This window comes from Phaethon aethereus (assembly GCF_964289735.1).
Source record: "Phaethon aethereus genome assembly, chromosome: 7".
NCBI classification, from domain to species: Eukaryota; Metazoa; Chordata; class Aves; order Phaethontiformes; family Phaethontidae; genus Phaethon; species Phaethon aethereus.
The window spans coordinates 25158970-25183723 of NC_138583.1; the positions used below are offsets into that span (position 1 = coordinate 25158970).

The 24754-nt window shown below is 36.7% G+C and overlaps 1 protein-coding gene across 1 annotated transcript in view; it reads right to left on the reverse strand.

Moving 5' to 3' along the window:
• The window catches only part of LOC309406992 (adhesion G protein-coupled receptor A3-like), a gene marked incomplete at its 3' end in the record, with an annotated part of 279833 nt that overhangs the window by 138669 nt on the left and 116410 nt on the right, over positions 1-24754 (reverse strand). The window contains exons 5-7 of the mRNA XM_082002382.1: positions 23486-23557; positions 22555-22718; positions 6830-7043 (exon numbers count right to left, since the gene is read on the reverse strand). Coding sequence (XP_081858508.1) covers positions 6830-7043; positions 22555-22718; positions 23486-23557 — 450 coding nt within the window. The remainder of the gene's footprint in view (positions 1-6829; positions 7044-22554; positions 22719-23485; positions 23558-24754) is intronic.

Below are 24754 nucleotides of genomic sequence, written 5' to 3' on the forward strand. Positions count from 1 at the left end.
AAATGGAGATAAACCGTAGTAGATTCCTACATAAGAACTTAAAGAACAATCTCTATTCTTTCTCCAGTATACAGTGTATCTCTACAAGTGTAAACTTTATTTTGTGACGGCCAGGAGTCATCCAATGAAAATACCATAAAAAATTAAAAATAGGGTTCTTTTATTCTGTAGGGAGAAAGAAGGGGAGGGGCTGGGACCTATTTTCATGGAATTCCAGCATACTACTGGAGTAGAAAAGCTTTCTGCAAATCCATAAGGAATATGTCCTACAACACATTTTCTACATTGAATGGATTGAAATACATGAAAAGTAAAAAGTAATTCAGTTATTTCTTTTAATATTTCTCACATGTTTTGCTTTAAAGAAATGGTTTGCTTCACCGTTATCTAAGGTGATGGACTTGGCAGGAGTACATCAGAGTCTGGACATAAGTCAGAACTGCTCTGATAATCACAGCTGATGCACAGGGTTACAAACTACTGCCTGGACTGAGAGAATATGTATAACTATACCTTACATTGGTGTTGACAGGAAAAGTAATTTTAAAAAGCCAGTCCTGAGATGTTCACTCCAAACTGCTGCTGCAGTGCAGCATCTCAGCTGTATAGCTGCAACTGTTTGAAGGGCCACATTAAAATCATTCTGGCCCTAAAAAGTCAAAGCAAATCTCTATTGATTCCCCCTTACAGGGGAAAAAGTGCAAATTTTTGTTCTTATTACTGAACTCAACATTTCATTTCAGTGGTGTGGCTGCATGGACTCAGCTGCAGGAAATAAGCAGAGATAGAAGCAAGAGGCCAAAATTTAGTACAAGGCATCTTGTTAATCCGGTCTCAACACTACAAAAAGAGTAATCTATTAAAGTTCTTCAAGAAGGACTCTGTCAATTTTTTTTTACAGTTCTGACTTACTGTTTTTCAATTCTAGGGTTTTTTAATTCTATCAGCCCAAAATACTTGTATGTATTTTCTGTAAAAATACCTATTTCTCAATCATATTTCAAAAAGCAGTTACCCAAATTAAGCCGACAGTTTTTACAGCACAGCACAATTCTTACATAATTGTCTGTTCCTTTAATGGTAGAGGGTACCATTGTTGCTACTTTTGCTTTTCATAGCATCGGTATACTTTTTCACAGGTTGTATTTTATATTATTCCCCAAACTGATTAGTAGTAAAACTGCCATTGGGTTTCATTCAGGTAATTGAAAGGTGTTTAGAGAAAAGGACTAAGTTTAATTAAATTTCCAAATTAATTTGCATGAATCATAGAATCAATGAATCTTTGGGTTGAAAGGGACCTTTAAGGTCATCTAGTCCAACCCCCCTGCAAGGAGCAGGGACATCCTCAACTCGATCAGGTTGCTCAGAGCCCCGTCCAACCTGACCTTGAATGCTTCCAGGGATGGGGCATCTACCGCCTCTCTGGGCAACATGGACCAGTGTCTCACCACCTTCATTGTGAAAACTGTCTTCCTCATATCTAGTCCAAATCTGCCCTCTTTTAGTTTAAAATCATTACCCCTTGTCCTATTGCATCAGGCCCTGCTGAAAAGTTTGGCCCCATCTTCCTTATAAAGCCCCCTTTAAGTACTGGAAGGCTGCAATAAGGTCTCCCTGGAATATTCTCTTCTCCAGGCTGAAAAACCCCAGCTCCCAGCCTTTGCTCATAGGAGGGGTGTTCCAATGAAGATTCTCTTAATCTCAGATAATCAAACTCTTATCCTGTGCATTTCATAATATTCTGCAATAATTTTAAATATTATCTTCCTATCTGATATATGAGAACATTGCTGGTAAAGGTGCATCTGTTACTAGTCTTTTGCTGCCTACAGTAAGCTGTAAATCATTGACTACAGGGTTTAAAGTAATCTCAAAACAATACAGAAACATTGATTTACAATATAAATGGTTATTTTGCTTCATTTCTTTCCTAACTGCTCGACAACTAAGGGTCAAGCAGAGTCAATTAGGAGAAGCAACAAAATATCAGTACTAAACAATTTCTGCTGATTTCCCTGGGCTTCTCAGTATGACCCTCAGCTGCTCTTCTCCAAAGGCTCATGGCAGCAGAACACAAAGCGCTTGTGAAATATCTGCATTTATGATTATTTGGGTTTGTTCTAACAGTTATTTTTTAAATCTTATGTAGAGTGAATCTCCAACATTTTGCCATGATTTGGCACGTATCTGACTTGCTGGTTGTGTATCCAACCTAGTAACATCAGCGATACACCATTTTCAGACTGTTCTGTACCTAATATTCATCCAAACCACTACTGCTTGATTCGTATCTTTTCCAGATGTATCCTTGCCACAAAGTGTTAAGAGTGTTCAGGGGCTATTTGGATTCTTTCCAGAAAAAATAGGTATGGAATTTCTGCCTTTCTCCCAGAATTTCTGGAAGTTTTGTTCTTTCGTATATGGCATGCATGCATAGATCTCAAGCTTGTCATGATACCACCTGTCTACTCCTGGAATCAATTTGTACTCACATTAATTTCTCTCAATAATCATATCTTAAACTAACCATACTCTTTTAGTGAAATTGTCTCAGCCAAGTTCCAAATTCTTTACTAATAGCTGCACTGATAATTTCAAACACTGAAAAATTAATTGGATTCAAAATTGCCTTTTAATTACAAAAATTATGATCATCATTTTGAATCCACAACATTGCATTCCTATTTATTTTTCTCCCAGTTCCTTCACTATTACAGTACAAGTGGATCATGATTTGAAACTCTTCCTTGATATGAGGTACTCCTTTTGCAGATGGAAGTTTTGGAGATTTTCACATAATCATACACCTCTAAAAGCAGCTTTCAGAAATTAATATACACATTTTATGTATAAATTTTTAAATCAGTTTTCTCACTATTGCTTTACCCTTGTTACACCTGAAGGATCAGGTGTAGTTCCATAATTATCTTTATGTCAAACATTACTTGTTCTTTCACTATTTACTTTTGGCCATCCCATGTTAGCATTGACTGCTGTCAAAATGTAAGGAAGCACTAGGTGCTTTAAAAAAACCCAAACAGATCCTTAAGCTTACTTACTTTTTTTTTTTTTTTTTGAAGGACTGCATTTGGCAGCCATAGTTAGAAGACTGAAATACTTAGGACAGAATTTAAGAGAAAAACACTATTTTAGGGGATCACAGTTGAGACCAAATAGTCTGTATTTCCAGTAGCAAATCCATCTACATAGCATAACAAAAATTACATCTGAAAAACGCATCTGATACTAATACCTGCTCTCCCAGGCTTAGTTAAGAGCGTGTTAGTTTCTCCAGGTGTAACATTCCTTTTTATTGGTTCTTAACTTTCTGCACAGTTTAATGTTTCCAGAAAGAGCACTTGTGAACTGTAATGGTCCCAGAGCAGTCGTTACCACTGTCAGAGACATAAGCACTGTTAAACACTCTACACAAGTATTTACAGAATAGAACTAAAAAGACTTGAAAATTGTCATTATAGTCTATGTGGTAAATAAGAAAATTCCTGAAAATTAAAGTATCTGCTACTGCAGAGTTGCTTTGTTCATAAAACTAAAATATTTTCCTTTTTTAGTTTAGTATTCTAATAACTGTCCTGCTAGCCCTTCCAAACACTGAACGGGAACAGTGGGGAAGTTGGGAAAGACGCTGCGCTGCAGAGAACCATACATAATCTGCCTTCTATGTGGCTTCAGGGATATGGATTGTTTCATTGCCGCTTATTGTGATCAAACTGATAACCTAATATTCCAGGCTTAAGAAATTAGGCTGTCTTCATGGAAACACAAGTCACAGTTTCAGCTAGATCCATTCACAGATGATAGGAAATTAGTTCCACATCACATTTACATTTTCATGTAAAACTATGACATTTATACACAGGCATAATGACAGAAAATTCAACATGAGCAAAATCAAATATTATTATCATTGGCAAGAAATGGTAAATGCGAGCTAGCAGCAGAATTAAAAACACCTTGTCAAGATCTCCTGTAAGGGAATACCCTTTGCCAAGAGAAATGTCACAGGCTGGAATACAGTTCAAAACTTCAGTTTAATTATTGCAACAAAAACATTTATTTTAGTTTATTCTGCTTTATCATAGGAGACAAAAAATACACATTTGGATATTTTATCCTTCTACTGTGGCAGTTAATAAAACAGAAGGGTTTAATATGATATTTGTGTTGTAAATTCACATCCAGAAATATCTGGAACTACCCAATAAAATAACCATCTAAAATTGTTTGAATAAGCAACTTTTGGAACAGAACTTCACCTCTTTGTTAAGTCTAGCTTCAGAAATCTTTAAATTGCTAAGCAGCACAAGCCAAAGCCTGCCCTTTAGTGCAATCACAGAAAGCCGCAGAGAGTTGACGTTTGCTGTAAAGAGTAGGTATAGGAGGGCAAAATATGACCCTGTAAGAAATGCTTTTAAATTACCTTTATTTTTACTCCAAATCTTATACGTAACATATAATAACCTCAGGGAGGCATACTCCTTCTGACGTTTCACAGCGCCTTGTACAACTGTGACTAGGCTTATGAACTATCACAAATTAGTGTGTAATAGCATGCAACAAGCATATTAATACATACTATTGTAATGTAATAAGCATGCTATTACATATTATTTTAGCATGTAATAATGACATAAATGGAGTTATAGTATACACGGTCATGATGATGGGATTAAAATTAAGAAATGCCAAAGAGGGTTTTTATAATCATATCTTGACCAATCCTTTCTCATTTTCAACATGAAGAGACAATACATCTCTATAATTTACATTTAAAAAAATCAGACTTCAAAATGGTATGGTTTTTGAAAGCTAGTTTCAAAAGTATAGGTTTCTCAGGCCTTTAGTAAGTTAGTTTAGATCAGTCCCTTGATCAGGGCAGAGGCACGATTGCTTGAGTATTGGCTTTTTTGATGGCATAAGGATGGTGCTGCATAGTAAACACACTGTTGATACCCTACCATATTGTGAAGTGAAACATATGGCACAAATAAATTGGCAATTAAAATGTTTTAAGCTTTTAAATAGCTGTTTAAAGACTGTGGGTTTAATTCAAAAGGTATTTTGTCTCATTTTAACAGTCCGTATCACTTGGACAAGGCAAAGTATTTTTTCAGGTCGTAACAACAAATATGACGATGTATTTAGAGAACATTCTTTCTGAATACCTGATCCCGGTGCATATTGCATACTGCAACATGAGCGGTGCATACTGCATACTGCAACATGAGCATCAAGGTCACCTATTTAATGCACAGTAAATGAGGCAGGTAGCAGATCAACCATCCTTATTAATATATTGCTATGGTAGACAATGATTTTTATTTTATAGTCTGGGAAAAATTAAGCAATACAAGGTAAAATTCAGTCAAGCTACTTCTAAACAAGCTTTTTGAAATGGATAGCTATTTTGAAAATCTTAACATTTTTAGGCAATTTATTTCAGTTTATTACTACGCTCTACAAATTGCTTATATAGTGCAAAATATAATTCAGTTGAAAATTATGAGATTACCAGCATGTCTTTTAATTTTGATATCATGGAAATAAGAAGAACATGCTTTAATTTAAGTGACTCAGCAGTTATGTAACAGCTCATGCGCTTGGCATTACCACACTAATTGGTCTCATAGTCTTTTTCATTATCTGCTGCAGCCAAACACATTGGTATTAGAAGAAAGCCAGTAGTTGTGAGAATAGGTCAGATCTACACCTCTAGATCTATAGGGCTCCAAAAAGGGTCAAATAATCAGTAAGCAGACAAAATTAAGATCAATAAAGCCAAAACACCCCAGTGGAGAGGAATTAATTTGACTCCCTTCATAACTTTCATTTGATAGTTCAAGAAGCATTTCAGGTCAATTATATTAATAGAAATTGGTTGAATGAAAAGATGTTAATGATGATCCAGAGCTAATTAGCATAGCTATTTTCACTCCATCTTCTACAAAGAGAAAGGCAGAACATAGATGCAGAATCAGGCTCTTTTTTTGATCAATGATGGAAATGGGCAGAGGACAAAAGGATGCGTCCTTAAGCAGCTTCTAGTGACATGCATTTTTAGTCACAAGTGACAAGTGTCATCATTCTATGATGAAAACCAAAAATAAACACAGAGATTTATAATAAGTTATTAAATAAGATTTAAAAGGGAAAACTGAAGCAAAACTGGAACAACACGGTCATTGCCAAATATTAGTTGTTACTTCTTTTATAGAAGCCTATTCTACTTCATTCCTCTTGCATTTTTCACATCAGCAAAGGTTTCTGTAGATCTCAGAGATGGTAAAATTCATAGCAAGTTGAAAAACTGTTTTAAAAGAAACAAATATGAGCTTACTTAACTAGAGAATATAGGATCCAGTATATTGGACTCTACAAAAGCTAATCCAAGCCTTTTAAACCTTTTTTTAAACTCATAGTTCTTCACAGGTAGATCACTATGGTAGATAAATCTTCTAGATTGTATCAGGAAGTAGTTTGGCTTTAAGTCACTCATATGCTCCTGAAGTTCACATGCTCCTAAGTTCAGTTTCTTTTCATGGTTTACTGTGTAAGAAACTCTTTTTTATCTGTTTCAAATCCATATTTGCTCAAATCTGGATACACAGACACAAGAAATACGATTTGGAACCACAGACATTCATAGCAATGGAAAACCTATACCTGCCTGTGTTCCTGTTCAAGCATGCAATTGAACTCCTTCAAATAAAACAAGTCCTGATATATGTTTCAATGAAGCTTATTGCAAGTCTTCCATCTGCTCACCTTGCCTACAAGTCTGACTACTACAAGGAGTATACGTTACCGTGTAATTAAGCAGCAGTCATGAATGATGCTGTCCTCCACAAATATGCCACTCTCTTCATCTGTTTCAACCAGATGACCAGCATGGTACCAATGTACTTGCGTGGTATTGTCAACATATGTTGCAGTGCACTGGAATGGCAAGCGGTCTCCATGAAAAACCACCTGTCTTTGTGATGGGATCAGCTCAAAAAGAGGAAGTTCCAGAGGCCCAGCTGCAGGGAAAACAAAATAAAACAAAACAAAAAAAGGAAAAATCCCTCACAATGAATTCCTTTCATGAATATTGTTAAGTGAACCAATTGTATACAATTCTACCTTCCTAGACCTTGACATTAAAGCACTAATATAAAAGATATGCCCTCAAACTACCTACGTAAGTCTGATCATGTTATGAATTCTAGAGATCACATTTCTTCCATTGGTGTGAGGTCAGATAATTACAGGATTGCTAGAATATCTACAGAAAATGTGTTACGCAGAATAATTCACAGTACAAGTTGAGGTTGGAGAGGATCTCTTGACATGCTCCAGTCCAGCCTCCTACTCAAAGCAGGATGCTTTACTACAGAAAAAAAATCAGTCTTCCAATTAAAGAAAAACTACAGCTATTAGTATAGGTGCAGTTAACATTTATGAGACAACTTCACCGTCAGCGGATGAATTTCCCACTGTGCTTCAGAACAAAATTCACTCACTCTGCAGAGCCTAAAGTGTCTTATATGCTTGGGATTTGGATAATAACAAGGCTAATAACAAAAGTCAAACTTCCCCCTGAAGTTCAACTGTCCCTATGATTTCTCATTTCCCTGTCCCTACTTCTTTCTTCCTCTTCCACAAATCATATTTATTCTCTAGATGTTTATTCAACATTAAATATTTATCTCAATAGCCCTATCTACTTTTTAATAGTGGAGTATATTTCACCACCTCTATTTTATGAATTTCATCTCTTCTGTCTTTCCCCAAGAAATACCTTAATAATAAGAATATTGCATATTCTTATTCTAAGCAGAATCTTACAAAAAACAGCTGCCATCATCACGTACGCAAATGCCTAAACACAATTAAAAAATAAATAGTATTGTAAATTTGGAAGGCATATGTATTTTTGGGAATACCGAAAGTCTGCTAATTTCATAGTTTTGACAGTGATTAAAGGCTATATCCTTCAATCCTACAGTCTCTGTAGAGACTGAATCTCCAGACAGTATTTGTTTTCTTCCATTTTTATTTCTAGATTCTGAAACTACCTTAACACTATTTCTGTAAGCTATTTTCTATACATTGTGAGATTAATGTTATTTCTTTAAATCGGTAGCAGAACATTGAAAGGAGCATTTTAGGAAAGGTAATTGAAACAGAGGCTCTGCGTCTAAAGAAAGACCATCTTTTATAGGATAACAAGGAATAAAGGAAAACCTTATTTTCTTTTTTTCTAATAATAGTCTCCTTAGGCAGGAGAAGAAAGTAACTACCTCTGATACTTTGTTATCATCACACAAAATTCTAATGGTAAGAAAAATACTAAGGACTCACATATGAGATTGATGAACACACTACCATGAACATCTTGCACAATAATTCCTAAAATACAACCTTTTCACCCCAGTTTACAATGCTGAAACAATTGACTGGGCCCGGGTCACTTCATAACTTCATTACTGCAGTCTCATCTTAGACAAAATGTCTATAGTCTTCCACCTTGGAAATCCTTCTATCTTGATGAGAAAAGAGAATTTTTAAGCTAGATCTTCTTCTCCCTTATTTTTCTTCTGTTTTCTTTCAAAGGCCTCTCATCATTAATATTTATCCAGCCTACAAGGGTTGTCAGTTGAAAGGTCATCCTTCCCCATTTGCACCACTAGTAACTATGTCAAAAATCTATTTTTCTGACAAGTATTTCAACATTTTTTTCCATTTCACTGTTCACCATTTTATCTTCTTTAAACTTTCTCCTCAAAATCCTCCATTGCCCATAATAAATACAGATGAGCTTAACCATGCCTAACCAGATTGCAAACCATAATCACTAGTTCTACAATTGCTAAAATTTGTGGACAACCAGTAGGGTCTGTTCCTCTCCTTACTCAGCATCCCACCCTAACACACTTCTTTATGTCATTCAGATGTTGCCTCGGAACATTTAAATTGTGAAAAGCTGCACTTATAAACCTAGCTTTGGGTCCTGAATACTATTGGGGAATTTAAATGTTAAATAGCATATTCATCACGTGCTTTGAATAAACAGTGAGAGGGATCACTTCTACTTTTTTATAGAGTAAAAATTCTGTCCAGCATAATACGCAGGATTTGTACATGAGTGAATATGTGATATTGCTGTCCAGGAGAAGCACACAGAGGATTAAGGAGCTAGCTGCTATCTACTGAAGTGTTGTAAGTCTGCTGTGACTATAAAGGGCAGGCTTCAGAAATCCCTCCTTACTTATGTATACATTCTGTAGTTTATCTTCTGACTGTGCCTATTATTTGTGGACATGAATGCGTTGCTAAAAATCCCTTGCAGCATACCTAGTATTTTTATATGATCTTCGGCTTCTAACTAAAAGGAGAGAAAGTAAACCAGATTAATACCTCATTCATAACAGCTGCAGGCTTGGTCTCAGTCATTTAAATTAAAGGTTTCTACTAGAAGATGGAGAGAACCTGGCTCTCCAAAAGCTTGCAACCTTTGTGCTGCATTATGAAGTCAATCATGGAATATAAGGAAAAGTTATGCTGTGGATTTTATCCATAAATTAACTGAATGATTATGAGGAGTCCAGAAAAATTAAACATAAGGTCAGAAGTACAACAGAAATACATACTACTCACAGAAATAAAATATTTCTCATGAATACAGTAAATTTTTAACTGAGGATATTGTATGATGTCAAATGTTTTTGGTCAATGCAATGATTGACACATTGTGTCATGAGGCTATGAAGTAGTAAGAGTGCAAACTATAGTATCAATATTTCATAAGTCAAGCTAAATAACTTGCCTGGCATATGGATGTAGTGTAACACTATCACTTTGAATTTATCTCTGCCTTTATAGTTGGTCTTTAAAGCTTTCCCGTTTTGACTTCTGTTGCTCAGCCTTTGGGAATCACCAAACCCAGAAATGGAGTAGGAATGACGTGTTCTGTGCAGATTTTGTCAATTAATGATCAGAAGTAAATGGCACATTTTTTTACTGCAGCATATCAAAACATGAGAAAACGATCCTTTGGTTGATATCGATCATATCAACAAACTACTCCTTTTCTTTTCTTTGCAAATCCATCTGAGTGCCAAGAAAGGTGCAAAGTAAATGAAGTATACCTTTGGTTTACCATTAGTCTAGGATATCCTTTTGACCAGCTGAACTCTTTCACAATGTACATGTTCAGGTTGGCCAAATTGACAAATAATGCTGCAAACTCACTTTCAAAGTGAAACTAGTAAAATTGCTATGGATTATGACATTTGTACCCTGGAAGGTACACTTGAGTACTTCTACAAAGCATCTGCTTTTAATCTGTGGGATGCATACAAAAAAAATGATTACCAGAGCTAATCTTCAGTTGTTTTCCAGAGATAATCATGATTTAAATGACTGAGGCTGGTTCTGCAACTATTACTCCTGCATAAATTCCAGTTGACTTCAGTGACTGAGCTCACAGATATAAGGATTAATCGCATCAATAAGAGTTTCAGGATTAGGGCCAATACCCTTTATCCTGAATGGCTATAAAATGATTGTATAGTTCCATCAGCATCAGCTGGAAATACTTACTTTAAAACCATAATCCAACAATCCTTCAAATTCAGAATAAAAATAGAAGTATTTACTAATGCTGTACACACATTTTCAAGCTTGACTTTGAGAATAAAGTAGTAAGAAATTCTGAAAGTATTTGAAATTATGTTGGCATTGATTTGACAGCACTTGAAATAGAACAGCTCTGGCAACCATATCCCTGCACAAGAAATATTTTCTCTTTGATTATATGATCACTGAAGATCAAATAAATATATATAATCTCTGATGCTCATATATATATATGAGTGTGTGTGTATGTGTGTGTACATATGGCAGATACAACAGCCTCATAAGACTAAAAATAATCTACAGTTTACTATTGTTTCCTGGGAGTGGAGGGACTAACTTAAAGGGATTTTATTAGTTTAGTTTTTACACACGTGAAAAATATTCCAAGATTCTCCTTCCAAGACAATCCACTCTGCTGCCCTCAAGTTTGGAGTCAGCACCACTGCCTGCAAATAAGAGGTGTGAAGCTCCTACAGGCATTTAGATCAAGGGTTGCCTGGAGTGTTTTACAGTCTTTAGCTGCCTTGTCTCTCTAGTCAGCACTAAACCATGATTGCGGCAGAGCACCACAGGAATCACTGATTGCAACATGAATCTAAAGGTCTAACCCATCATTACAGTAATTACGTCTTTTTCTTTACCTTTCACTTCTATGGAGATAAAGGTTTTGTTGACTGAAGGCCAGATTCTTTATGCTATCCTGTCTTGTATTTCAGATTAGCTCTAGACTAGAACACTGAGGACATATGGAGAAGGAATCAGGTTACACAAATAGCACTGAATTAGAATATCACTTAAGAGTCCTTCTCACGGAAAGTATATCCCTGCACATTTTAACACATGCAGTGCCCCAAGATGTACATAAAGTTGAAAATAAAATATAAATTATTTTAATAACTATTCGCTAAAATAGGAAAACAGCAAGGTGCACTGAAGCTCTAAGGAAATGTTCCAGTGCGTATGCCCTTAACGTCTTTTTAAAACAATTTCTCTCACACACACATACACGTTAAATACCTTGTCTTCTCATTACAATTCAGTTCTTGAGATTTTAAAAACAGTTCAATTTTCCATGTAATTTTGGCTTTCTTTTTCGTTTATTGTTTTAAAAGATGGAAAGGAAAAATATGTGAAGGAAATACCGCTGTCACCGGACAGCAATGCTTGTAAAAGACGTAACATAAAACACATTTCTAACCCGTATTTTAGTTACATTTTAAATACAATATGATCACATTTAGAATGCATGCACTTCTAACGAATGGATGCTACTGCTTTTTGGATGAATGATCAAAAGCAAATCTGTAAGCACAAAAGTTGACCCATGCAATAGATTTGTCTGAACACCACAAAGTTGGCTAGTCATTGGCCAACATGACCAGCACAAGGTATTGGAGACATGATCAGAGAAAAAGGAAACTACGTCCTACCTCCAGCCATGTTTGTTGCATTTTCTGCTGCACAACCGATAACCGGGGCAGCACAACTCTCTACAGTTAAATAGCTACGTGCATATTCCGGATTACTACACTAGAGCATTCCACTGTTCAGTTTAGCATAAACACAGTTTTCTGCCATAGATTTTCTGGCCTTCGTTAACTGGGCTTTGTTTGATATTGGCAGCTTTTACACAGTCAGAAATAGTAAAATCCACAGGCTTCGCCAGGTTGCCCACACATCAGTGCAGTATTACAGAGCTCACGTCTTAGGATACACCATTGGCTTCTGCATCTTGGTAGAAAATCCAGTTTGCTACAGTGCTTTTGGGACAGAAAGAAGCCAGAGGTTGTCATTTTGTTTCTTGTTAATCACTTGATTTATTGTATTGCCAATGGGCTTTTTATGTGAAGCGAGTGTGCCTACAGATTGTGGCACATCCTGCTGACAAAATTGTGAGTTAGGGCTCTAATATTTGTATGCAATCTCAGTGGGAAAGAAATGTGCATGGAAAGCACACTGGGGGGAAGCTAGAAGTGAGGACAAAGTAAAGGAACTGGTCCAATAAAAAGGACAGATGAAAAAGAGGAAAAACAAATTGAAAACCATTAGTTAAAAATTTGAATTGCTGACACAGCAAATTATATCTGATGATATTTACTGAATGGAACTGAAGAAAAGAGAGTGATCTGAATTGCTCTGAAGACCAGATCTGCCAAGAAGGGGAGGTGCCAGTACACCAATGCCAATTTCCATATTGCAAAATTTGCTGACAATAACAAAAGGTTTGGTGTAGAAGGTCACACACAGTGCCATATGCCAAGGAAGTCAAGGATGAGTACAGAACTAGAGCCAAGCTTCAGTTTTAATAAAAGCTTTTCCTGGCTCCAATTTTAACATAATGTCAAGGAAATACAGATGCCAACATGTATTAAACACAGCAAAATAAGATAAGTCTTTTGGGCTTGGGACAAGAAGGCTTTGTACTACACTCATTTACCACTCTCTGCAGAAAAAGTAGAGTGTCTGTTTGTGTAATAGCTTCTTCTTTCCACCAACTTCATAGTGCTGGCAGAGCAAGGCATATTCCACACCATTTTATCAGTCCCTTTCACCCTCATACATGCTTTTCAGAGAGGAACATAAAGTAGATGTATTTTTTTGCAGCATCTCATAATTAAATCACAGGCTTATGTTTATTTTGTAATGCTAAGTGCTACACTGAAATGGTAGCTACTAAACAAAGAGCAAGACTTCAGACATGCATACTGTTTTACTCCAAGTTACAAATTTTGTATCATGCTTTTCTGTACAGCTATCAAAGCTGAGAAAAAGAGAAAGGGTGCATGTCTGACGAGCAGGCATAACAGAGTGTTTTTGGTGTTTAGAAGTATGGTGAGCCCAGGCTGTCACAGTCCACGGCTACTGGCGCTTCAGTTATTTGTGTTAGCTAACCTCATAAATATACTCCATATCTACAAAACAGAAGATTAAAATCAGTGCAGTTATGCCAAGAAGCACTACAATCATAGCTTTGCATGACAGCCTCACTGACAAGCCCTTGGACTCCATAACTTCTCAGACTTATTCAATTAAAATAAGTTACACCTGTGTAGAAACTAAGGAAGGCTGAGCTGGAAAAAGTACAATTCAAATCTAGTCACTTTTAGCAAATCCAAGTCATACAGGTTTCAGCCAGCACCCAGCAGGTGGATGAAAAGTCCAGCCGTGACAGTTATTTAACCTGTCTTTCTGTACAAGAGTTTCCCCACATTTATAAGCCCCTGTGAAAATAAATTATCCTTTTTGCACTGGGTCTAGGGACTGATGCATGTTGTGTCCATTGCAACCATTTAAAGCAAGGAAGCAGTGGAAAAATACTTTCTTATTTACTGATGATAGCAGTGATTTACGTGGTAGGAAAGTAGAGGTAGAGAAATAGAGGTAGCAGGTTTCACTTAATAGTATTTAATATAAATGCCAAGTATCACAACATTGATTTGTAAAATGGCAACAGCTACTTGAAAAATTTCCACAATAGGACATTCAAGGTTTCAGTCTAATTAATCAGTTAAACAAAAATATTCTCTGCATTCATGCAAAATAAAGCCCACATTTTGCACTGACATATTTAGCAGAAATTTAAAAGAATGGGCAAAGAGTTTTTCAGCACTGATTTCTTACCTATCAAATAAAACTGCTGCCGATTTTCAATTTCTTATTTTCAAATAGTCCCAGAAAGTCTACTTTGGAAGTTGGATTTGATTGTTTGTCACTTTGTTTGCCACATCCTGAAACTTGAAGACTGTGACATATTGACAGCTACAGTATTGGAAGATTCATCAACATAAATACCTTCACTGGCAAGAGTCAGAAGCCATTGCTAGAAAGCAATTTTAATTACTCAAATTATCCTTATGGCAAGCAAGCTGGCAGGCTCATGGCTATGCACACTCATTACAGCTTGCAGTTAATAAAAATGGCTGGGCAGTGGCAAGGATAAAGCACTTAGCTCTACAAAACACAGTAATTGTCTTTATCTGGGAAATGCAATGGTAGCACTCATCTTTCCAAACCTTGAGCACCGCTAGCCGCCTTTTATTTTCGTATCAGTACTACACACTCAGACCACAGAAGCACGGCAGCAGGGAAGTCCCAAGAGTGGCAGTGATTCCCCTAATTGCCCAGAGTCCAGCGGGGTTGCATGAGTGCCCATCTATGCTGCAAGAATGCCAAACAAAAAAGAAATGTAAAAGTCATAAAACAAGCTGAACAAGTGACAGTTCTGTTGAAGTAAGAACTTGTCCCAGACACTGTATGAAATTTTTCCTTTCTAAAAGCTGACAGTGTTAGAAACTGCAGCTCTCTACAGCCATTTTTATATATATATTAAAGAAAGTGCTGTATGATGAAATGTGCTATAAAAATGTGAAATACCGCTATCACTCCACTTAATTAGAACAGAGGACATTAGGATGGAGGCTTTAGAGGGAACTTTCCCATGAGAGCAATTAAGATTAATTACAACAAACTGTAATAAGTGCTGTTAACTGGACAATATTAACATAGGTTTGGAAAAGAAGCTTATACAATTTTATCTAGACATTACCAATATAAAATTTAACCCTAGTCCTTTAATGTACACACTACCACGTTAAGAATAAAGAATACTCCATGGGCCTTAGTCAAGGCTGGCTGCCTTACCATTGCTTTGCTCCTGAGCAACTAGCTTTTGAATATGGCCAAAGGTAGAAGTTTTGAAGATTAAAGAAGCTTCATTTTGCTGGTATTCTCCTCGCTACATCTTAGCTAAATTTTCCTTTAGCTATTTTACATGCTTTTTGGAACAAGCAAGCAAAGGCAACGTAGAAAATCAGACAAAAATAGTACATTAAAAGCCGCTGATGTATTTTAAGAATAACCTATGCGGAGAAAAACAAATTGGGTACATTTCCAGCACCTAAATCAGTGAGATTTCAGGGGTGAAAAGTTCTCTTGAACTATACTCTCATGTGTGAGCACAGATGTAAGAAAATAAGTAATGGTAAAACCCCTCCTTTAAATCTCTCAAATGCTCAAATGAGCATTTTAATACTTCTGTCATTTCACGTTTCTAAGTTTTAAATGTTATTAATTTCATGCCCCAAACGTTGCAGCAGGGTTCCAAATTACCACTAAAGAAATTAGATAATAATGTTTAATATTAAATGTAGGGAAATGTATTCTTTTTTTTTCCCCAGTTTGAGACTGATCATATTAGAATAAGAAATCTAGAATTTAGAGCCAAAAGATTAGAGCATTGTTGGTTTCATACTACCAAATGGTAGTATGGAAACCAACTTTGATATACAAAATGGCCACTTAGCTCTGACAGAAGATGAATCTATCACACCTCTCTTTGAAAGATCTAAAATGTACAGTTACATTATTTGATTTATAGGCATTCTGTTATACGTATTTTGTTATGAAAGAAATTCCTGAACGGCTAATACTGTAAAACAGAAATAACTGCTAGAGGATTTAACTACAGCTAATTGTATCACTATCCATATCTTGCAAAACCTAATCCTGTGAAAAGTTACTAATGTGAATATTCCTATTTCAATGTAATTATATCATATGATTAATCATATGATTAGGCATTCCCTGCAGAACTGGAGCTGAAGTCTTGATCTCGTATATTCTTGAAGACAATGATGCTCTGCATGAGTGCAGCAGGCTATCTGTAGGCTGCCAAGAAACTGCGGGACTGGAATCTAAATCTGGGTAATTAATCCATCATTCTTCGTACTTGAGATTTTGACATTACTCAGTTACTACATACTGAAAAAAACCCAACAGTTCAATATTTACATTGTGTTAATGCAGTAATGACTTCTAAATGAAGAAAGAAATGGTTGAAACAATAATCTCAAGTCCACTCCTAAATTTAAGTAAATAACAAATAAGACCAAAAAAAAAGTTGTGTGTACTGTGAGAGAAATAAATGAAGAAAAAATGTTCCTTGTTAACTTTGAGGCAGTACTTGTTATTGCAATGTATTTCATGTAGGAAAGAAAACTTGTAAGGACAATCTATATGCAGTTGTATACAATCACCATTTTAAGACTCAAAAGGCAATGTAGGTAATTAATTTTTGTTACCATATTAAAAAAACACCTTCAAATCTCATTTCTCACCCAATATCCCTAGCACAAAATATTTGACAGTATTTTTAAAAGCTGATGCAGAATGAAGCTGAATGCATTCAGTTTATTTCAAGCTTAAATTTAATTGTTGAAAAAATCTCCTTTCAAAGGTAGAATTTCCCAATATCAATCTATTTTTTTCTATTTTTGGCATTTCAAAAATAAATATTTTTTTCTGATTTCTTACTATTGCACAGTGGAAACAGACTTACTCTGCTAGGATTGAAAGGAAAATGCTGTGCAAGCACATCAGGTAAAATTATAAAACTTTACTATTCCTTCATTGCTGAGAAAGCAGATAAAGCCACACTGTGTTTTAAGAATACATGTCAAGAAAAAAAAAGCTGCTTCAGAAAACAAAAGTACTTTATACAGGAAGTATAGAAAAGAAAATGTTCTCCTTTCTTCCCCGTGGTATTACTGTAACTGATATAAAATGTCTTGCATGCTCTGAATTTTTGTGGTATTTTAGGTAAGACTGCAAAAAAAATTACTTATGAAATAGACTAGGGAGCTGCATGTGGCCCAAGAGAAATATGCCTTAATGTTCTGCTCGTATTTAAGCATGAGAAATACAGATTAGAAAATGTGAGTAGGTAAGTAATGATGAAAGTACTTCACACCTTTCTGCGTAAGAAATGAAATCTTAAAATGGTCAAGAAATCTCTAGGAACACAAGTAGAAGAGTGCATAAAGAATATAAATGTACTTTTTTTTTTTGTTTTTTTTGCTTTGTGCCAGTTTGAATGTGAACAGGTACGGAGCATCAGAGCAGAAAGTGCTTAAATTTTAACCTGACTCTGCTGCTTCAGAGGATGAATACTCCAATTCTCAGTGAATTGAGGCAAACTACAAAGGACAAGGTGCTGGTTAAGTACAAACAATTTCCTAACAACTATATCCCCTCCCTCCCAATATATTATTTACATTTTCTATGAAACATTTAATGAATTGTATTGCAGAATACAGAAGCCAACTCAAAGGATCTATCCTTGTGAGTTGTATCCCTCCCTTAGAAGTACCCCTCCCAAGCAGGGAGTCTATTATACCAAAAAAAGCCAGGTGAAATACGCAGTATATTGATTGATTATCAGGAATGTGGAGCATCCAGAGCAACAACAAAATTCAAAAACAGTTTCTGGATACTCACAGCCTCTGGAAACAGGCTCCTGAGCCTAGGGATGCCACCCTACCCCCCCATCTCTAAAGATGAGACACTACGTAAAAAGATGCTCCCTCAGACATATTAATACAAGAAAAGAAAACTACCCAGGTGTGATATTTCTTTGCCATTACTCTGTGCTTTGCAAGTTCTATTTCCACCATCTTTTCCCCTGAGAATCTTAAAGTGATTGTATCTAACATTTGAGTTTATAACTGTTCCCTTACTCTGGAAGTTTCTTGACTGAGGATGGTCTATGAAGAACATCCATTAATACTAACTTTGCTAACTGTCTCAATTTGCCCTTGTTGGTTGTAATTATTGAAATGACTCGGGTTTTTCAGAGACGTGCACAATATAGGTGAATAAATAATGCTGTATCTTAGAACTTCTTTTCACTCTTGTCCTACAATCCTGTGTTGAAGCAGTTCAATGTGCAAGGAGATTTTCTCACATTCAATACAATCCAGCAAATAAGGAGGTGGGAAACTAAGAAAAATTTGCGACAGGAGCATAATAAAGACACAAGCAACTGATTAATTTCTTCCAAGGAAAAGACTTATGACGATTTTTCCATCATAGATAGACAAAGAGGGTAAACATAGTTTTGGGGGACTACCAGGGCTAGAATGAGCCCTGCTAACATGGCCCAAGAGCCATCCAAGACTGCTGAAGATTGCTTTATCAGGCTTACTGCCAGACTGTCTTACAGCAGACTGCTAGGAAAGGTAAGAACAACAGGAACAGGAAAGGTGACATGTGACAAAGCTAGCTTCCCTGAAAGTGCTGTGATGAGATGGTGCAGATGTATATGTATCAAATCATTTGCTCAAGTAGAAAAAAGCTAGTCTTTTCTATATTTAGATTCCCTGAGAACCGACAAGATACTATGTCTAGTTCTTTCAACCTGTTTACTGTATAGGAAAATAGTCCATGCAACAATATGATGACAAAGATTAGGACAGTAGACTACATAAACCTGAGAAGCTACTGACACCATGAAAAGAACTAAACCTATCCACTCTCTGCACAGAAAAATGCATAATGATAAAGAATAAAAATGTAAAGACCTGTAATTTAGGATGTAATGTAATGTAATGTAATCTAGGACCCGTTAAGCCACCTGGACACCCACAAGTCTATGGGGCCTGATGAGAGCCACCCGAGAGTACTGAGAGAGCTGGTGGAGGAGCTTGCCAAGCCACTCTCCATCGTTTATCAGCAGTCCTGGTTAACAGGGGAGGTCCCAGACGACCAGAGGCTTGCCAATGTGACTCCCATCTACAAGAAAGGCTGGAAGGAGGATCCCGGGAACTACAGGCCTGTCAGCCTGACCTCTGTACCAGGGAAGATCATGGAGCAGTTCATCTTGAGAGTGCTCACAGGGCATCTGCAGGACAACCAAGCGATCAGGCCCAGCCAGCACAGGTTCATGAAAGGCAGGTCCTGCTTGAACAACTTGATTTCCTTCTATGACCAGGTGACCCGCCTAGTGGATGAGGGAAAGGCTGTGGACGTTGTCTACCTGGACTTTAGTAAAGCCTTTGACAGCGTCTCCCACAGCATTCTCCTGGAGAAATTGGCAGCTTGTGGCTTAGACAGGTTTACTCTTCCGTGGGTAAAGAACTGGCTGGATGGCCGAGCCCAGAGAGTTGTGGTGAACGGCGTTAAATCCGGCTGGCGGCTGGTCACAAGCGGTGTTCCCCAGGGCTCAGTTCTGGGGCCGGTCTTGTTCAGTAGTATCTTTATCGATGATCTGGATGAGGGGGTTGAGTGCTCCCTCAGTAAGTTTGCAGATGACACCAAGTTGGGTGGGAGTGTTGATCTGCTGGAGGGTAGGAGGGCTCTGCAGAGGGATCTGGACAGGCTGGATCGATGAGCAGAGGCCAACTGTATGAGGTTTAATAAGGCCAAGTGCCAGGTCCTGCACTTCGGCCACAACAACCCCATGCAACGCTACAGGCTTGGGGAGGAGTGGCTGGAGAGCTGCCCGGCAGAAAAGGAGCTGGGGTGCTGGTTGACAGCCGGCTGAGCATGAGCCGGCAGTGTGCCCAGGTGGCCAAGAAGGCCAACAGCGTCCTGGCCTGTATCAGCAATAGTGTGGCCAGCAGGAGTAGGGAAGTGATCGTGCCCCTGCACTCGGCACTGGTGAGGCTGCACCTTGAATCCTGTGTTCGGTTTTGTGCCCCTCACTGCAAGAAGGATGTTGAGGCGCTTGAGCTTGTCCAAAGAAGGGCAACAAAGCTCGTGAGGGGTCTGGAGCACAAGTCTTATAAGGAGCAGCTGAGGGAACTGGGGTTGTTTAGTCTGGAGAAGAGGAGGCTGAGGGGAGACCTTATCGCTCTCTACAACTACCTGAAAGGGGGTTGTGGCGACGAGGGTGTTGGTCTCTTCTCCCAACTAACTAGTGATAGGACGAGAGGAAATGGCCTCAAGGTGGGACAGGGGAGGTTTAGATTGGATATTAGGAAAAATTTCTTCACCGAGAGGGTGGTCAGGCATTGGGACAGGCTGCCCAGGGAGGTGGTGGAGTCGCCATCTCTGGAAGTGTTCAAAAAATGAGTGGATGTGGCACTTCGGGACATGGTTTAGGGGACATGGTGGCGCTGGATTAATGGTTGGACTTGATGACCTTGAAGGTCCTTTCCAACCTTAGTGATTCTGTGATTCTGTAAATTATTATGTATAAATTCAATAAACTCTAAGCAAAAAAAAAAAAAAATCCTTAGTATCATTTTGCATTTTCTTACTTTTGAAGCAATTTTTTCATAATTAAAAAACGGTGATAGGATGGTCCCAATTATTTATTTATAAACATCTGTAGAGAAAACCTGCATGAGAAACAGTATTCTGTCCCGGGAGAATTAGATAATTTTCTTTATGGTGGAAATAAATAAATAAATAACAAGGTCTTAAAGCACTACAAAATTATTTTTATACTTTGACCTTTGCAAAATTTTTTGGATAATTTAGTAAATATTTATATCATTTTCATCCAAATCCTTTATCTAAAGGTTACTGATATTATGTCAACTACTTTCTAAACTTTAAATAAAATCTAACTGGGGGAGACAAGAAAGTCAGCACTTTTCCAAACATCTGTTTTGACGAGTCAACGTTTTCTAACAGCAAAAGGCTCCATCAGAGTTACACGTCAATTGCAATTTGCAGAACAAATGAACTTTCACTACTTAGTGCTCTTAGTTCAATAGCATCCATACAGCTTTGAGACTGAGACAATAAATTCTAATATCTCATTCATCAGTGTAAACATTCAAAACCCAGATACGTTTAATTTGATTAGCTCTATGCATATTTCAACAGGTATTATTCTTAAAACATTCTCAATAGTTGTTACTATTTTGGTGCCAGACAGCCTTCTATTATGCCTGAATTCAAACTAAGTTACTGAAAATGAAATCGCTAAATGTTGTGGGCGTTGTGAGCTGCCCAACAGGTATTATGAGTACCGTGAAGTACCTGGCAGACATTACAGAGCTGGTAGAAGGCTCAGCAAATATAATCACCGTGAAGCGCTCTGTGGATATTAAAAGCGATGTCAAACCATTGGCAGTCATTACAAACCTTGTCAAGTGTTCTGTGGACATTATAAATGGCAGTGAGAACTAGATGGGCCTTATAAAATCTGTACCGGAGGTGTGGTAAGGAGTCCTATTAGGAATTAAAGTATAAAACTCTGAGAAATTGCTTTCATTTCCTCCTAAAATTCACAGGTTCATATTCATTGGCAACCTGGAAATACCAATTAACAGTTCTTAATCGATTCTTCTGATCATTCCAGCGTTTTCAGAAAGCGTGCCTTTCCTCCTGGGAAATGGATCTCTGTGAAGACGTTCATGCCGGGTCTCTATAAAATGTCAGCTTGATATTTGAGAAGTATTGCAGACTTTCAAACGTTCAGCAATACAGGCTACTGGAAATTTCTTGGCCTTTTGCTCACGAGCTCATTCCTTATTTGCCTCCAGACAGGTATCTGTGTTTCCTTAACAATTCAGCTGATTGAACACCTGTGGCTGGTGTTCACATCCTTTCACATCTCTCACAACGTGTGAACATCTGTATTTGCTGTTGCTGTTAAAACCAAACTTTTTGATTTTACTCCAGTCAACCCTGATCTCCCTCCTCCTAGAAATGTGTTCACAACACACACCATTCCTCTTGTGATTATTAGGATAAAAGTGTGACTTTCCATTTGTTTCTGTAAGGCATTAGCAAAGTCGCCATCTAAGCAATTTTCTGTCATTCAAGAAAGTCAAAGATTCAAAGATTCTGTGATTAATGAAGTATGTGTGAAATTTATACTTCTGATTATGGAATCCAACACCATAATCTTAGGCAATGATTTTTTCCTCTGCAGTACATGATACATAGTGGTACCATGTGGTGGACAGTGGTGTTCTTGCAATATATGTATATTATTTTGTATGAAATAAGAAAGCTGTGGGTTTTTCTCTTTCAATCTTAGTTGTATTTTTTGTGTCATATACCTATAAGCAAATCAGATTTATTACTCCCTTTTTTTTTCCCCCCATAATTTCTGTTTTTTAACATTTTCTCTGGATTCCACTTCAATTTGTAATGTTAAATGAGAGTACAGCTCACCACATATCAGCTGATTTTCCTTCAGGTTACGAAATGACAGTCCTTGTAAAGCACTGGGGTAAGCACAAACTGTTTCCTCCGCTATTCGAACTGAAGCGTTCCTGGCCCATTGCAAGACCCATTTTAGATTACAGTCACAAATGAGTGAATCGGTATTGAAATGTCTGGAAAGGCAAAGAAAGATCACAATTGGTACACAAGCAATGTTCAGAAACATACTTTCTTCTCTTAGATTCAAATTATCTAACTCTAAGAGAACTAATTCTAGATAGATGTATAACGATAGATGTATTATTATAAAGGTATCCTAAGACAATTAACACACATTATCCCACTGTTAATGAATTCCAAGACATTGTCCTAAAATTCTGGTTTCAGTTACGGAACAGCATCACCCACTACTGAACTAAATTTGAGCAGGTGCTACTTTAGAAAGTCATCCTATATCTTACTTTTACTTACTAAAAACTCCTTTAAGTAGAAACTTAACCATGGAAGTATCCAGTATACATTTTTAAATCTCAGAGAGGTACATTTAATATAAATATCAGGGAATTGTTACGATAATTGCAGAAAAAATATTTAACATGAGTGGTTTTTTATATTTAGAGTTATTATATGATGTAATGCCTGAAAACATGGAAACATATAGATCATTACAGAAAAAACCCTGGGACGCTAGTCAGGATAGCTAGCCAGGGCTAGCCAGGGACTGGGTCAAGCTGTCAGCATTATCCATTTCACCAGGACAGGTAGAAGATGGCGGCTCGTCAATACCAAGACAGACATTTATAACAAAATGCTGCATATTTTAAATTTGAAATGCACTGCTAGAAACAATCCTGCTTGAATTCATATTAAACTCTGCTATGTTTATTCTAATGTCTTTCTCGAATACTTCAGATTTCCAAACTTAAGGCATCATACTTACAGAGCTTTCAGAGCTAGCAGCTCAGAAAAAAGTCCATTCATGAGACTTGAAAAAATATTCCCTGACAAATTCCTAGAAAAAAGCAGTTAACAGTCAGTTATAATGAATTAAAAAAAAAAAAATTCTTATGGAGTATAATTTTCCCAATGCTAATTAAGAAATTCTGCTTTCTTGACAACCATAAATATATATTTAAATTTGTACATTGCTTTTTCATAAATGACAACAATATTAAAATAAAATCATACACTTTTACTTCTTTTATCTTCACAGCAGGTATACATATGACTCATTTGATCTAATAAACATGAATATCAGTCCACATTTAATAGAATAGAATTCCAGAGTAGAATATTCTAGAATTTAAGTGAAAATATTCATATAATGATTAGTCAGTGAGATCTATGTTGTATTTTTATAGTATACATAGAATGTCACTTCAGGGTAAAGAAATAAAAGCAGTACCTTAATTTAGTAATGCTCAGAAGAATTCAAGCAATTCTTTAAAATAGTAACAAGTAACCACACAAATAGTTTTATCACAAAGTATTCTAAACTGATTTTCCCCATCCTTAAATTTTTAAGGACATTTCCATTTTAAATACTGTTTTACTATTTTTCATCTTGATGGCTGAATGGATTAAGCTCGATACTTGCAAACAGGTGTAATTTCATTTGCCTAGTATAATAGTATTGCTCTGCCAGTAACTTAATAGTATGAAAGGTAAATGCTTAATGTCAAGTAATACTGTCTTCTTCTACAGCAGTAAACTGAAAAGTCAGTGCAGTATGCAAGACCAACATGAATTAGCTACTTTTGAAATGCTGATATATGTTTCTTTCTATCCAGTGCCTGAAGCCTACATTTCTAAATTCAAGAATGGCTACAAAATTTCAGCTCAGTGAAATTTCAGATCTCTTCACTGGAGATTTGTTGTTACATATAGAAAAAATGTATACTGGCAAAGAAAAGGGATTCGTTACTTTTTCATTAAAAAGGATGGTTTTATAATTATTGATTTTACTTCTCTTATGTCTACAAAGTAAAGATTGTATACTAAATTGAAGATACGAATTCAGATCAGGAGCAATGTTCCACAAGTGTGGAATCCACCAAGCTGCAAAAGGTCTGAACCAGCTTTAGTAAGTAAGGAAGAACAAAAACCTCAGGAACCATGCTTTCTACAGAAACCTGTACAGATACATATGGATCAATGAATTCAAGAAAGAGGAGAAAATGTTGCTAGGTTACAAATGGCTTTAAGAAAA